The 14,627-nt window shown below is 42.2% G+C and overlaps 1 protein-coding gene across 2 annotated transcripts in view; it reads left to right on the plus strand.

Moving 5' to 3' along the window:
• Nucleotides 1–14,627, plus strand: part of ctnnbip1 (catenin, beta interacting protein 1) — an 80,987-nt gene that overhangs the window by 31,577 nt on the left and 34,783 nt on the right. For both annotated transcript variants that reach the window (XM_063033058.1, XM_063033057.1), the window contains exon 2: nucleotides 9,288–9,411. In XM_063033058.1, the coding sequence (XP_062889128.1) occupies nucleotides 9,316–9,411 (96 nt within the window). In that variant the 5' untranslated portion in view covers nucleotides 9,288–9,315. The remainder of the gene's footprint in view (nucleotides 1–9,287; nucleotides 9,412–14,627) is intronic.

Here is a 14,627-nt window from a genome sequence, read left to right on the forward strand (position 1 = left end):
TACTTTCTTTATTTCTTATTTGTTAATTTTATGATTTGTTTATGTATTTGTGGTGATATAACTCACACACAACACAAAGTAATATGTACTGTATTGTATACCTTGGTCCTTGATCTTGGTCTGTTTCATTTGGTGGTATACATGCATACAGTTGAATAACAGTAGCCTTGTGCCACAGTAGTGTAGCAGTTAATGCGATGGTATTACAGCTTGGGATATTCTGGAGTTTGGAGTTGAATTCTGGCACCGTTCAGTCGGAGTCGCTGTGCGTTCTCCCCTTGGAATGTGTGGGTTTTCTCTGGTGCTCCAGTTTCCGTCCAATGACATACCGGGTAGGTTAACTGGTCATTGTAAGTTGACCTGTGATTAGATGAGCGTTAATTGGGGTTGTGAGGTCGCTGGGGCGGCATGGCTTGAAGGGCCAGATTTGTATAGCTAAATAAATAGGGTGGCCTTGAACTTGAAATTCAAATAGTACAAAATCATATGATGTCTCAAAATGACATAATGTCAGACATCCTACCCTGCAAAAACTCATTTCAGGGAGGTAGCACCATCAATTTGCGGGAGACTCCCGGAACTTCCGGGAGAGGTGGGATGTCTGCAATAGAGTAGCTCCTTAGTAGCTCCTTAGCAGCTAGCCAGCAAGTTTAAATAATGTTAGCTATGCTAATGAACGAATGACACCTGTTAAACTCACCTCAACATGTCTTTTATAGTCTTAACTCACCATGGGCAATAGAAAAGTCACTGTTGCAAACAGTGCAGCGAGCAACACTGTCATTATTTTTGACCCCTATCAGGCAGGGGTACACTTTAGTGTAGTCTGGGGTGATGTACGTTTTATATTTTCTTTTTTTGGAACACTCTGTCATGGCGCGCGCACGTGCGCACGCTCTCTCGCTCTCTCTCGCGCGTGCTGTCTCTCTCGTGGTCTGTCTCTCTCTCTTTCTCTCTCTCTCTCTCTTTCTCTCTCTCTCTCTTTCTCTCTCTCTCTCTTTCTCTCTCTCTCTCTTTCTCTCTCTCTCTCTGTCTCTCACTCTCACTCTCACTCTCTCGCTTGCTCTCAAAAAAATTGATTTCCGGGATATTGTGTGGGCATCAGGGAGCCACTATTAATATGCGGGAGACTCCTGGAACTTCTGGGAGAGGTGAGATGTCTGTAATGTGACCCTTTTCTTTACAAGCATTGGTTGAAGATTTGTAACACTTAAAATTTAGTCAAGAAAATTATTGGAAAGGAATGGATAGGTGAAAGGAATAATTTATGCTGATATGGTGATATATAGAGTGGGAGGAGGTTTATGTGGAGCATATATAAAGTTTGTTTGGACGACTTAGACAAAACGCCTGTTTCTGGCTGTGCAATATCTGTGACTGACTCCAGTGCTTCAACACAGCTTTTAACCACCTAAGGAAAACTTGGCACTAAGTTTGTGTTCTACCAGGCAGCAGCAGTTTCCCATCCCTCTGTACACTTGGGAAACTTGGACTTACCTGCACCTCAAAGCATGAATTAAAAGCCAAAAATGGCAGATGCTGAAAATCTGAAACAAAATGGTAATGCTGGAAATATTCACCAGGTTAGATAACATCTGTATAGAGAGAACCAAAATTATTGTCTCAGATCAATGGCCTTTTATCCAGGAAGATCTAGAAAGCACAAGCCGAATCAGTTTTATTATCACTGACCTATTTCTTGAAATTTGTTGTTTTTGTGCACTGCCTATTGACGGTGTCCTTAATGGAGGGGAAGGTTTTTGTCCGTGATGGAATTAGCTGAGTCTGCAATCCTCTGCAACCTCTTGAGATCCTGGGCATTGGTAGCTTCATACCAATACAGCCAGTTAGAATGGTCTTCACGGTACACCTATAGAAATTTGCAAGAGTCTTTGCTGATATTCCAAATCTTTTCAAACTACTAATGAAGTAGAGCTGCTGGTGTGCCTTCTTTGTGATTGTGCCAATGTGTTGGGCCCGGGATGAATCCTCTGCGATGTTGATGTCCAGGAACTTGAAGCTGCTTACCCTTTCAGCTACTGACCCTCAATGAGGATTGGTGTGTGTTCTCACAACTTCCCCTTTCCTGAAGTCCGCAATCAATTCCTTGGTCTTAATTGTCATTGAGTTCAAGATTTTTGTCGCAATATCACTCAACCAGCTGGTCTATCTCACTCCAGTACACCTTCTCATTGCCACCTAAGATTCTACTTTAATAGCAGAGAGTTGGAGAGAACAAAAGGGATGTCTTATGAAAGGATTGAGACCAGGAAGTATGGATGAACAAGTAATGTGGGCGTCAGTTGAGCGAGAGTAGTACAAGTTTGTTAATTGTGGCTGATTTTAATCCTGAGGTGTACATGGAGAGGACCGAAAGGGTGAAAGAACAAAAAAGTGCTTTATATGTGAAGTACAGAATGCAGCAGTTTCCAGAAATCTGAAAGAAGAGAAAATGGGAAAAGCCAAGTTAACATCATAGGCTGATGTAACACAAATACTATCAATCAAAATTGTCCGTTCCAATGGTATGTCAAAGGAACCAGTGTCAGCATCCTCTCTTGGGCCATTAGCAAGAGTTAATTTACAACCCGGTGGAAGTACGTGATGGTGGGCTGTGTCTTTCACATCTCTAGAAACAGGCAATCTATTCTGGCCTCTAGAATTGTAGGACATTACTAGGACAGAGCAAGTGCTCCGCCAGTCCCTTTGGGGGAAAAAACATAACATCCTCACCAACTCATAGCAACTCTTGGCTTGTGGCCAATCAAAATGAAGGAAGACATCCAGAAAAGCACTGAAAGTCCCACAAGTGAAGATGGTAGAGGGGGCACATCACCTCTAGACCCATTGCTTGTCAAGTGCCACCTACCCCACTGATGCAGAATCTGAGCCCTCCATTTAGGGCTCCTTGGATACCTCAGAACTGGAGAGGAATCAAGTCATCCTCAAATCTAAGGGATTGCCTTAGAGGAAGAAATTCTCTGCCCTCCTTATAAATAATAGAAGAGTTGCATATACTATAGATTATAGATGGGCAGCACAGTAGTGTGGTGGTTAGCATTGCACTATTATAGCACTAGCCAGCAACCCAGGTTCAATTCTACTGCTGTCTGTATGGAGTTTGTACATTCTCCACATGGGTTTCGTCCAGGTGCTCCACTTTCCTCCCACATTCCAAAAATTTACAGATTAAGGTTAGTAAGTTATGGTCATGCTATGCTGCTTCCAGAAACATGACGACACTTGCAGGCTGCCCCAGCACATCCTTAGACTGTGTTGGTTGTTCACACGTAACAACACATTTCACTGTATACTTCAATGTTTCAATGTACATGTGTTAAGTAAAGTTAGTCTTATGAACTTAAAAACAATTCGATCCTTGATGTTAGCCTAATAGATCAATCCCGTTTCAGCAACTTTAGAGGCACTTCAGGGAGAAAGGGTACAGAAGTGACTTCTGTTCTTTTGTGTCTACTGACTTGCTGCTGCCGCCAGTTTGTATGAAGGTAGGAGTGGGCTCAGCTGCTCTAAGTATTCAAATGATGCAGTGCTTAAACCCAGATATAAACATTGTTCACTGGGATGAAGGTCCTAAAAGAGTTCTGAAGATGCCCTCTTAGTACAACTGCTGCAAATAAAGCAGGAAAAGGAGAACTTTGTTTGCAGGGTATATTTAAGATCATAAGGCACAGGAGCAGAATTAGTTCATTCAGCCCATCAATCTGCTCCGTGCCATGGTAGTTTAGCATGTTGCTCTTATTGCTCTTACAGCTCAGGGTGTCGGAGTTCAATCCTGGCATCCTCTGTAAGGAATTTGTATGTCCTTCCCCCTCCCCCCCACCATGGATCGCATGGGTTTTCCCCAGGTGCTCTGATTTCCTCCCACAATCCAAAGACATACTGAGTAGGTTAATTGGTCATTGCAAATTGTCCTTTGACTGGATTAGGGTTACATGAGGGTTGCTGGGCAGCATAGCTCAAAGGGCCGGAAGGGCCTATTCCATGCTGTGTCCCTGAATAGACAGATAAAGCAAAACATTTATTGTCCCTCTCAACCTCATTCTCCTGCCTTTTCCCCGTAGCCTTTGATGCTCTGACTAATCAAGAACCTATCAGCCTCCGCTTTAAATATACCTAATGACTTGGCCTCCACAGCCATTTGTCGCAATGAATCCCAAGATTCAGTGCCCTCTGGCTAAAGAAATCCTTCTTTATCTCTGTTCTAAAGGGGCATCCTTACATTCTGTGGCTGTGCACTCTGGTCCTAGACTCCTCCACTATAATCTAATCTGAAATATCCTCTTCACTTCCACTCTATCCAGACATTTCAGTGTTCAATAGATTTAAAAGAGATTCCCCCCTGTTCTAAACTCCATTGAGTACAGGCCCAGAGCCATCAAATACTCCTCACATGTTTACACTTTTAGTCCCTGGATTATTCTTCCGAACCTCTTCAATGCCAGAACATCTTTTCTTAGATAAGGAGCTCAAAACTGCTCACACGAGCGAAAAGGTGTTTGTGAGTAAAGGTGGTATGTCTTTCATATTTTTCACTACATGACTTTCCCAAGCTCTTTGCAACATTTCAAAAATAATTAATTGAGTGTAATGCAGGAACTTGGCTGTCAGTTTGTACACAGCAGTATCAAGATAATCGGACACTTTTTAAGTAACTAACGTTGTTGATTAAGCAACATGTACTAGCTAAGGCACCTGAGATACCACACTGGAGACACGAGAGACTGCAGATGTTGGAATCAGAATCAAAATCAGGTTTAATATCACTGGCATATGTTGTGAGATTTGTTAACTTTACGGGAGCCGTAAAATGTGATACATGATAATAGAGAGAGAAAAATTGTGAATTACATTAAAAACTATATATATGTATATAAATTAGTTAAGTTAAAATAAGTAGTTCAAAAAATAGGAAATAATTCAGGAAATCTGGAGCAACGCACGAAATGCTGGAGGAACTCAGTGGTCAGACAACATCTAAAGCGAAAAAAATCAATGGATACCACACTGCCTTCTTTGAAGTAACTCATGGGACCTTGTATGTCCATTTAAGAGAGAAGCGTGTTTGGCATTTCATCCAAACGATGGCACCTACAACAATGCAGCACCCCTCAGTACCAAATTAGAATGCCAGCTGTGAAATTTGTGATTACATCTCTGGAATGGGACAAGTCCACACCCCTCTATTTCATGTGGCATTGCTACCAACAAATACACAGATGAAATTTGCATATTTCACACTAAAAATGTTAGATATTCCAAAATTCATGTATATCAACATTGCAAATTATTTATTGTAGACGGGTTATGACTATTACACACTTCTTTCGATAATCAAACTGAGTTGTTGAGCCACTGTAAGGATTTATTTCAAGCTCTAAAAATAACCATGCATCCCTTTCCCGAAAGAGTTATTCCGTGCATTGACCACCCCACAGGAAGTCAGCTGTACATCGTCAGCATTGCAAACTTGTATTCATGCTGCCTGGTGTGTTGGTTTTAAGATGTGCAATCTCAAGAGTGTGTGACATCAGTTCTGGCAGATGAGTCTGCAAAGGAGCATAATTTGGCAGAGGTCGTATTGAGAGAGTTCCACTTTAGGCAAAAACACAAGCCTTTGAATGTCCTTTTTCACACTGTAAGCTAATGTAAGAAACTTCAAAATGCAAGTTGGCTGTGGTGTTGTCCGTCACCTTACCTGCAGAAGTTGAATTTGCTTTCAGTCCAGAACCATTGATTGGAGGTTCTGTTCCAGTTAAAGTGGAGGTTGATAGGTTCTTCATTAGTAAGAGCATCAAAGGTTATGGGGAAAAGGCAGGAGAATGGGGTTGAGAGGGATAATAATCAGCTATGATAGAATGGTGGAGCAGACTCAATGGGCTGAATGGCCAAATTCTGCTTATATATCTTATGGTCTAATAGACTGGCAGAGCCTGAAGGCACCCACTCAACGATTCAGGAATAGCTTCTTTCCCTCTACCTTCAGATTTCTGAATGGATGTTGAACCCATGAGCACTACCTCACTTTTTTTTTCTCTTTTTGCACTACTTATTCAATTTAACTTCTAAAATATATATACACTGTAATTTGTAGTTTTTATTATGTATTCCAATGTTCTGCTGCTGCATAACAACAAATTTCACAACATGCCAGATATATTAAACCTGATTCTGTTGCTTATTTTAAATTTGTGCCCTCTTCTTGTTTCTGTGTTTACGTACCTTATTCCTAAAAGAATAACACTTGTGCTTTGGGTTTCTGTTTACCACCAGTTTGTTATATTATTTAAGTAATATTTATTAATATTGATGCTGGACCATTATTATTGCCAGAATATTCAAATATAGAGTCAATCCAATTGGTTCTCTTCTCACTGAAAGTACGTATACCCCACTTCCTAGCAGAGGTCAATGTGATCTGGAATGGGTAATTTCATTTCACCCAGGCTAATAGTTGTGTCTCGGTTTAGTGTGCTACATTCTATGCAGGATTTGAAGTCTTTTGATTCAGACAGGAGAATGCAGTGCAGTGACACAGCTGATAGTGCACTTAGCACACAGGTTCTATCCTATCCTCAGCTGATGTCTGAAGATTTAAAGATTTTTTTTGAAGATTAGCTTTATTTGTCACATATACAGGTGTCCCCCCGCTTTTCGAACGTTGGCTTTACGAAACCTCGCTGTTTCGAAAGACCTACATTAGTTCCCTGTTTTCGCTAACAGAAGGTGTTTTCATTGTTATGAAAAAAGGCAGTGCGTGATAAAAAGCAGCATATGAGAAAAGCAGCGCGCGCCCCGAGCAGCCAAGCTCCTCCCCCGGAACTGCATTTTAGCCAACATTGCTTAAACACGTGCCTGTGAGCAGCCGTTAGCAAGATGAGTTCTAAGGTATCGGAAAAGCCTAAAAGAGCTTGTAAGGGTGTCACACTTAGCGTAAAACTAGACATAATTAAGCATTTCAATTGTGGTGAACGAAGTAAGGACAAAGTGAGTTTGGCTTGTGGAAGTTGACGAAGGTGATGTTGAAGAGGTTTTGGCATCCCATGACCGAGAACTGATAAATGAAGAGCTGGTGCAATTGGAAGAGAAAAGGATAACAATCCAAACCGAATGCAGTAGCGAACGGACCAAAATTGAAGTCATCCACAAACTGAATGTGAAGCAACTGCGTGAGATTTTCGCTGCAATAATTGCAGAAAAGTACGACTTTAATTTTGAAAGGGTACGTCGGTTTAGGGCGTATTTGCAGGATGGTTTGAGTGCTTACAAAGAACTGTATGATAGAAAAATGCGCAAGGCTAAACAGTCAAGTATACTGTCGTTTTTCAAGCGTTCCACATCAGCCACAGCAGACAACGAACCTCAACCTTCGACATCGAGACAGGCAGACATAGAAGAAGATGACCTGCCTGCCCTGATGGAAACAGAAGACAATGAGATAACACCCCAGTATCCCACCACCCCAACCCCCGGGCCGTAGACCGATACATTGCCGCGGAGAATGCAGCGGTAGCCGGGACGCACCCAACACATCTTTTAAGAAAAAAAGCCGAAATAAACAAGTTGATTAATTAGGTGCCGCCTGGCACGTAAATGTCGGCCCAGATCAGAGGCAATTGCCGATTGTGTCGCCTCTGATCTGGGTCAACATTTATGTGCCGGGCGGCACCTAATTAATTAGCTTGTTTATTTCGGCTTTTTTCTTAAAGATGTGCTGGGTGCTTCCCTGCTACCGCTGGACCACTGCATTCTCCGCAGATTGGTATCGGTTTGCTGCCCGGAGGTTGGGGACCACTGCACCACCCCAACCTCCGACGACTCAGCCTAACACACCATCATCAGTGTGCTCGGCCCTGTCTTCCCAATTCCGGTAAATGATACTACACTGTACATACATTATTTCTACTTGATATAGGCTGTGTATTTTTATGTGTTATTTGGTATGATTTGGCAGCTTCATAGCTTAAAGGTTACTGGAGAGAGTGTTTCTGCCGAGAGCGCTTGCGTGAGATTTTCACTACAGAGAACAGTGCGACAATGATTGTAGAGAAGTATTTCTACTTTATATAGGCTGTGTATTTATCATGTCATTCCTGCTTTTACTATATGTTACTGTTATTTTAGGTTTTATGTGTTATTTGGCATGATTTGGTAGGTTATTTTTTGGGTCTGCAAACGCTCACAAATTTTCCCCATATAAATAAATGATAATTGCTTCTTCACTTTACGACATTCCGGCTTACGAACCGTTTCATAGGAACGCTCTACCTTCAGATGGCGGGGGAAACCTGTATATCAAAGCATCGAAGTACACAGTGAAGTGTGTCATTTGTGTCAACATGCCAACATAGGGACAATCACAAGTGTCATTGTGCTTCTAGTGCCACCATGGTATGCCCACAGTTCACTAATCTGTATGCTTTTAGACTCTGGGAGGAAACACAAGCAGTCACAGTGAGAACGTACAAACTTCTAACAGCGTCATGAATTGAATCCCAATGACTGTCACTGTAAAACATTATGCTAGCCGTTACACTACCATGCCACCTGTCCCGTCCATGTCATGTTTACACGTTCTCTGTGTTTCCACCGGGTGCTCCAGTTTCCTCCCACATCCCAAAGACAGTTTGATTGGTAAATTACCACTATTGGAAGAGGAAAGGATAACCTCTTGTAAATTACCACTTTTGTAGGTAATGTAAGGAGCATTATAAAAAGTGATGTAAAAGTTTTTACAGTACAATGCAGTGATGTGAGTAATAGATAGAGTGGCTAACTAGAATGATTGATCAGATTAACTGCCTGAGGGGAAGAAACCTTTAAGAAGACATGGTGGGGGATTGCCGAGGAATGGGCGTGATGATGTTGAGGTCAAAGAGAATACAAGTTACAGGGAAATCAGAGTGGAAATGAGAATAATGGAATTGATGTAAGAGTCAGTGTGATGGGTCAAATGACTTCCTTCAATGTTTTAAGAAGATATGAGAAATAATATATTTAAAAATTGTGGAACAGCATATAATGAGTCATGCTGATAAACTGAAATATAGTCCAGGGCTTGGAAATGCTGGGGATTTAACCAACTGCATCTTGCGTCAGAGAATATAATCTCATGCTCTGAAAGTAATTTGATTGCTTGCATTGGTTGTTTATGATTATCTTCTGATAGGTCTTCTGCAGTAATTGTTGAGTTAAAGGAAATGTGACATTAATGGTGTTAAGGCATAAAAATATGGTATTTAAGAATATTTCCTCTTCCTGTCGTTAAGTGATAAGGGAATAACTGGAGCTGAGCAGATGAACCGTGAAGGTGCCCACGGGAAGTCTCCCGATGAGATGTACATCCAACAGAAGGTGCGGGTGCTCCTTATGCTGAGGAAGATGGGATCCAATGTGAGTGCTGAACTTAACGTGCAACCATAACTTTATCGTGTTTGTTGATTAAGGATTGTTAATAAAATCATTAAAAGCTACTCACAAAAGGAGGCCATTCCACTTATTGAGATTGTTCTGGGTCTTCGAAAGAGCTATCCAATTAATTCCACTCTCTTGCCCTTTCTTGCATTCTTTTTCCCATAATCTTCTTCAGATGAAAGTAGCTACAATAACTTTATAACTAGCTTGTCACATAGCAGCACATTGTAATATTTTTTAAAATCTCAGCATTTTTATTCTCTAAACTTTTTTTTACTTGTGTTTATTCTTCTGGTTCAAGGTGGTAGTATTAGTACAATCACTCGAGTTAAGTGTGATGTTCTCCCAAGGGGTTGTTCCCTTAATGGAGAGCAGCTGTGCATGACTTTGTTTAACATGGGGAGCCTGATGTGTGGGCAGTCATCACACTATCCTTGGCAGATTGGGGTTAGGGACAGTGGCATAGAATGCAAGGTGACTAAGGACCCTTCACTGCTGCAGCCTTCCACCACCTTCACTACTGTTGTGATGTGTCATCATCTTCCACCAGCTCCACCATTGAGGTCTTGGTTGGATTGCCCTATGTCTGGAACCTCCCCTCTTGACCTTACCACCACGGATAACCCTACCAGGAGCTAAGCTTCAAACAACATATCTCTTGGGATCTCAGAAGCTCACAAGTCGCTTCACTCGACGACCCTCAGAGAAGTGGATTGGGGTAGGCAAGTTCAGAATTCATTGCCCATCTCTAATTTCTCTTGTCAAGTTGGTGCTGAGCTGCCTTTTGAACCAATGTGGTACTTCTCCCACAGTGATGTTAGGTAGTGAGTTCAGGATTTATACTCCACAATAATGAAGGATCAGCAATATACTTCGAGACAAGAACCATGGGAAGGGGAACCTGCAGATGGTGGTGCTTTCCCACATTCATAGTCCTTGTCTACTGTGCTAAAGGTCACAAAGCAAAGTGTTGTTGGAAAAGCCCAGGTGAATAGTTAGAGTGCCTTTTGTAGATTGCACTCATAGTATCCATTTTTCACTAATGGTGGAGAGAATAAATGTGTAAATTGGTGAGGGGATGTCAATAAAGTACTCTGCTTTGTCTTGGATCATGATGAGTGATTGGAGAGTTGTTAGAGATTCGTTCATCCAAGCAAATGGAGAGTATTCCATCATGCTACTGTCTTGTGGCTTGTAGGTGGACAAAAGGTTTGTAAGTCACTAGCTACAGGAAATCCCCACCCCCCTGAAAACTGCCTTTGCCAAAATCTCCCTTCTGGAAAACACGACAGGGCTATTAAAACCAAAACTTCATGCCATCTTAAATTTCTTCCCCCATGCAGTTAATTTGAACAACTATTCTAGTAAGCAAACCCCCTCCCTGCCATCTCTGCATTGCACTGTAGACATTTTAGTCCACTTTTTTATAATGTCTTTTACATTGTAAATGCATGGTGGTATTTATTTATTTGTGCATATTTTTTCCATGTCTGTCCTTTATTCTCTAACTTTATTAGCATGTTTCTATTTCTATATTATCTTTTATTCTTTATAATTGTTGAATTTTTTGTTACATGTCATGTCCTTACCAACACACCACAGCAAATTCCCAGTACATGTATATGGCGAGTAAAGTTGATCCTTGATAATGGAGGACTTAGTGAAGACAATACCATTGAATGCTCAGGGTGGGTGGACAGTTTGATTCTAGTTAGTACCTGGCAATTCTGTGGCATGAATGTTACTTCCCACTTTTTAGTCAATCCTGAATGTTGACTGCTGCAAAGAGGTAGGATTCTTTATTTGCCAAGAAGTTGAAAATGTGTTTGAACATTGTGTAGTCACTGACAAGCATCACCACTTCTGACATTATAATGGGAGGAAGGTCAGTTATATATAAAATAGTACAGCACAGTACAGGTCCTAACCCTTAGATTAATAAATATAACACAGTCATTCTAACCTGTAGAAATAATTACTTTGTTAATAATGGTTTATGGAAAGGCTCTTTTCCAACAATTATATTAATTCATATTTTCAGCAGTAAAATTCAGAAAGCTAAGAACTTACACTAGCTCTGTAAAGAAGTATCAGGAATGTATGGAAGTAAATTCAGAGCCTTCTGTGTGCTTGTTTTTCATTGGTAGCCTCCTCATAGAATGGCATGTAATTAGGATAAAGCCTTCCATATTTATAATAGTCATAATTCTGTAGAGGAAAATATATGTATTGTAATAAAGTGAATCTTCAGGGTGAACCAATATATATGGGATTTATTACTGTTCTAGAGGTCTGCAGTTTGCTCACAGAGACGCGTGGATTAAATTGTGCATTCATGACCTACTTGGGGCCTTTAGGACATTAGTGTGTTGGAGGTGATATTTAAATCTTTAATGCAAAGTGAAAGTAAGAAATTAGATAAATATTTTACTTAAGACCATAAAGTAGGAGCAGAATTAGGCTATTTGGCCCGTTGAGTCTGCTCCACCATTTGATCATCGCTGATTACTTATTAGGATCACAGTCTGGTACAGCATAGCATTGATAAGACCATGTTGCCCAATGTTGGATGGCACCAGGGCAACTCAGTCCAAGTTCCTTCACACTACTCTAAAAGAATTATTGCAAATAGATGTTTACATGATAGAAAGTGTCTTATCAACCTTTCTAAGTATTGTAGAACAACTTGAAAATAGTCTTTATTGATGAATCATTCATGGGGAAACACTATTTTTCAGTTGCATAGTGTTGAAATAAAATTGCATTATGTATTTGAATTTTCAGGTATGTGTTTACTGAAAAAAGTGCAATTGATACGATGGGTGTTATCGAAACCAAAATGGTACAACGAGAGAGATTTAAAATGGCTATCCTTTATTCTGTACTGCAGGAAAGTTGGGGAGCAAAAGTAGGAGGAACTGAAATTTAAAAGTACAGATAAAAGTGATAAGGATATGCTGCATAAATTAATGGTTTTGAAATGAGTGTTTATTGTCGGTAGGAGGAATCATTCTTTGCCGCCTGCCATGCTGCAACCATCAACAATTCTTTTCCTTTCAGATGTCAAAGGTCATGAGCTCCAAAAGCTATTGAATTCCAAAACCCTCCTGGTGTTTCCCCTGACTCCATCTCTCCCCCAGGTTCCCTGCCCTGTTTTCACCATCCCTTTTGATCCCAAATGATCAACCCTCATCAGGGCTCTCAACCGATAGTAAGCTCTTCTATCTCATTTCCAATTCTTTGGCTAGGAGTTTACACCCAAGATTGCAGAATTACAGACCCTTTCCCCAGCTCTAAAACTTAAATCCAACTAGATCTCTCTCCCTCTTCCCCCCCTTTCCTCCCTCTCTCTCCCCTCTCCCCCACCCCTCCCCCTTTCCTCCCTCTCTCTCCCCTCTCCCCCTTTCCTCCCTCTCTCTCCCCTCTCCCCCTTTCCTCCCTCTCTCTCCCCTCTCCCCCTTTCCTCCCTCTCTCTCCCCTCTCCCCCTTTCCTCCCTCCCCTCTCCCCCTTTCCTCCCTCCCCTCTCCCCCTTTCCTCCCTCCCCTCTCCCCTTTCCTCCCTCCCCTCTCCCCCTTTCCTCCCTCTCTCTCCCCTCTCCCCCTTTTCATCTCTCTCCCCTCCCCCTTTCCTCCCTCTCTCTCCCCTCTCCCCCTCTCCCCCCTCTCTCACCCCTCTCCCCCCTCTCTCTCCCCTCTCCCCCTCTCTCTCCCCTCTCCCCCTTTCCTCCCCTCTCCCCTTTTCCTCCCTCTCTCCCCTCTCCCCCTCTCCCCCTTTCCTCCCTCTCTCTCCCCTCTCCCCCTTTTCTTCCCTCTCTTCCCCCCTCCCTTTCCCTCTTTCTCCCTCTGCCTGCCCCTCTCCCTCCCCATCTCCTTACCCCATCCCTCCCTCACGTCCTCTTGTGATTGCACAATGTTCCCAATGGAACAGCCACTGATTGATTCAATGGATTACTGAGCTATAGAGCAAAATCCAAAACTCCACAAGCAGTCAGAATTGATTTTAGTTGGAACAATAGCAAATTACTGTGGCTACCCAGAAAGTAATCACCTAAATGGTGTGATATACTGCATCCGGTGCTCCAGGTGCAGCCTTCTGTATATTGGCGAGACCCGACGCAGGCTGGGAGACCGTTTCACTGAACACCTACGCTCTGTCTGCCGGAGAAAGCAGAATCTCCCAGTGGCCACACATTTTAATTCCGCATCCCATTCCCATTCTGATATGTCTATCCACGGCCTCCTCTACTGTCAAGATGAAGCCACACTCAGGTTGGAGGAACAACACCTTATATTCCGTCTGGGTAGCCTCCAACCTGATTTCATGAACATTGACTTATCTAACTTCCGTTAATGCCCCTTCTTAACCCCATCCCTTATTTATTTATTATTATTCCCCCCCACCTTTTTTCTCCCTCTGTCCCTCTCGCTATAACTCCTTGCCTGCTCTCCATCTTCCTCTGGGCTCCCCTACCCCTTTCTTTCTCTCTAAGCCTCCTGTCCCATCATCCTGTCCCTTCTTCAGCCTTGTATCCCTTTTGCCAATCAACTGTCCAGCTCTTGGCTCCATCCCTCCCCCTCCTGTTTTCTCCTATCATTTTGGATCTCCCCCTCCCCCTCCCACTTTCAAATCTCTTACTATCTCTTCTTTCCGTTAGTCCTGACAAAGGGTCTCGGCCCGAAACGTCGACTGTACCTCTTCCTATAGATGCTGCCTGGCCTGCTGCGTTCCACCAGCATTTTGTGTGTGTCGCCTAAATGGTAGTAGTTTAGTGTCGCTCAACAACTTAATTCTGTGAGTTTTCTTCATTTTTATGTATTTCTTTGTTCCCAGGATGGCAAAGCTAGCAGTTATTATCCAGTCCCTACTGCCCACTGGATTTGATAGCAATTTCAGAAGGCAATTAAACATCCATGTTGGTGGGTCCGGACTCACATAATAGGCCAAACTGGGGTAGGGTGACAGATTTGATTCCTTGAAGAATATTAGTGAACCAAGATTTTATAAACCCCTGATACTTTCATGCCCATCATTACTGATATAGTTTCTCTTATTCCATATCTATTTATTTGGTTTTAAATTTCTCAGCTGCCATTGTAGATTTCAACTCTTGTGTTCGGATGAATAGTATAGGCTTCTGGAAACCGGACAAGTAACCTACCACTCTGCTTCTGTGAAAGGTAAACCTTTAGGGAAA

This window comes from Mobula hypostoma, chromosome 25 (assembly GCF_963921235.1).
Source record: "Mobula hypostoma chromosome 25, sMobHyp1.1, whole genome shotgun sequence".
Classification (NCBI taxonomy): Eukaryota; Metazoa; Chordata; class Chondrichthyes; order Myliobatiformes; family Myliobatidae; genus Mobula; species Mobula hypostoma.